The sequence below is a fragment of the Penaeus monodon genome, chromosome 30, assembly GCF_015228065.2.
Source record: "Penaeus monodon isolate SGIC_2016 chromosome 30, NSTDA_Pmon_1, whole genome shotgun sequence".
In the NCBI taxonomy this organism is placed as follows: domain Eukaryota; kingdom Metazoa; phylum Arthropoda; class Malacostraca; order Decapoda; family Penaeidae; genus Penaeus; species Penaeus monodon.
This window is the reverse complement of record NC_051415.1, coordinates 19,926,648-19,928,344: the sequence shown is the minus strand read 5'-3', so window position 1 is coordinate 19,928,344 and position 1,697 is coordinate 19,926,648. Positions and strand designations below refer to the sequence as shown.

At 35.7% G+C, this 1,697-nt stretch overlaps 1 protein-coding gene across 1 annotated transcript in view; it reads right to left on the bottom strand.

Moving 5' to 3' along the window:
• LOC119592619 overlaps nucleotides 1-1,697 on the bottom strand; it is a 12,192-nt gene that overhangs the window by 8,754 nt on the left and 1,741 nt on the right. Inside the window, exon 2 of the mRNA XM_037941506.1 lies at nucleotides 56-273. Coding sequence (XP_037797434.1) covers nucleotides 56-165 — 110 coding nt within the window. The 5' untranslated portion in view covers nucleotides 166-273. The remainder of the gene's footprint in view (nucleotides 1-55; nucleotides 274-1,697) is intronic.

Genomic DNA, 1,697 nt, shown 5'->3' with positions numbered 1-1,697 from the left:
TGCATTTCATGTCTTCATTATATGGCTTAGTATAAGTATAGACAGTGCAACTCACCGTGTGCCAGACCCATCAGCCTTCTGCAAAACATTCTGATCCAGGCACTCATTCGTTACAGGCTTGTTGGGCTGATTGTGGGGACACAGGCGGAACTCGAAGTAACCCATGTGGTTAGCTGTAAGCTGGACTCCAAGGTTCACAATACTGCTGTGCTTGTATTTCTTCACAATCACTCCTCTTCCATACTTGCCGCCCCCTTCATTATCGCGAGGCTGTTGATAGGAAAATGTGTTACTGCTGTTACAGAAAAAATAAATTTAAAATACTGGCAATAACTTTCTGCATACTTTGTGTTATATTTTCTGTATACCATTAAAAAAACACTTGTCCTTAGAATTAATGATAAGAAAATGCCTTACTGCTGTTACAGAAAAAATTAATTTAAAATACTGGCCCAACAATAACTTTACGCATATTTTGTGTAACTATATATTGTGTGATTATGCTATTACTAAACAGTTGTTCTTACAGCTTAAGAAAAGAGATAGTACAGTGAATGTGAATAATGACCAATGATAATTTTGAGGGCTACAGAACTTCAACATAGGGAGAGGGATGCAGTCCCTCAGTTCAGCAGACCTGTGACCAAGATGATACATATTAATCACCAAAGACTATAGATAGATGTTCATTGAAAATGAGTACCTCCACCAATATATAACAGCACCACTGAGGGTACGTTATATTAAAGGGATTTATAAGAGTTTTCCTCTCTAAGTCTTTCACTATGTACAGGCAATGTTGCCATAGTTAAAATGGCTAGAAAGGAAGTTTAAGTATAAAAAATGCTAAAGTCATCAATTAAGGAAAATTACATCATCTGTTGTGTTAGAAATATAAACACAGTAAAATATTCTAGACAGGGGAGGATGAAACAGTACATTTGTGAGGCAGAGAGCAGTAATCACTTAATGGCAGTAAGCACTTAATTCATAACAGCAAAGTAATCTAAACACTCCAAACATTCTTAAACCAAAGAGGCAAAACATTATGTTGAAATCTAATCATATGATTGAAAGGAAAAGTTAATGAGAAAAATATCATATATTTCATGGAAACACTGAAGTTCATAGATTTCAAAGTTCCCCAATGTGACCTGCTCCCAACTCTGGAGTTTAGAATGAAAGAAAAGGCAGCATAAGATCCAGTGCATGTAACAAAGCCAGATGAGGAATGACGAGTTCAATCAACAATAAAAATGTGGACTAGAGATTACTGATGAAAAGGAAGCAAAGATTGGAAAAAGATCAAAGGCTAAACCACCTGAAACAGAGGACCAACAAAAGCTGTTGAGTGGTCTCAAAGAATGATTGATAATTAACTCCAAGAGGTATAAGCTAAACTGAAAGCTAAAATCTTGGTGAGTATATTCTCATCATATCTGTAGCCAGCTATGAAGTCACTGAGGTCGGAACTTCATTACTTTATTACAAGAGTTAAAACATAAATCTGAATCAATTTATGCAATGTATGGCCATGGACAAGAGTCTTGTTGTGAATCAAGCTTCAGAACTCTCCTAACCTGAACAAATGCCACATTATTTGCAAGTTCAATGCAGACTTTGAAAACTATTTGACAAAAGTTTTCTGCAACTGCCCACAAAAAATTAGGATGAATAATAACCAAATTTAATAAGGA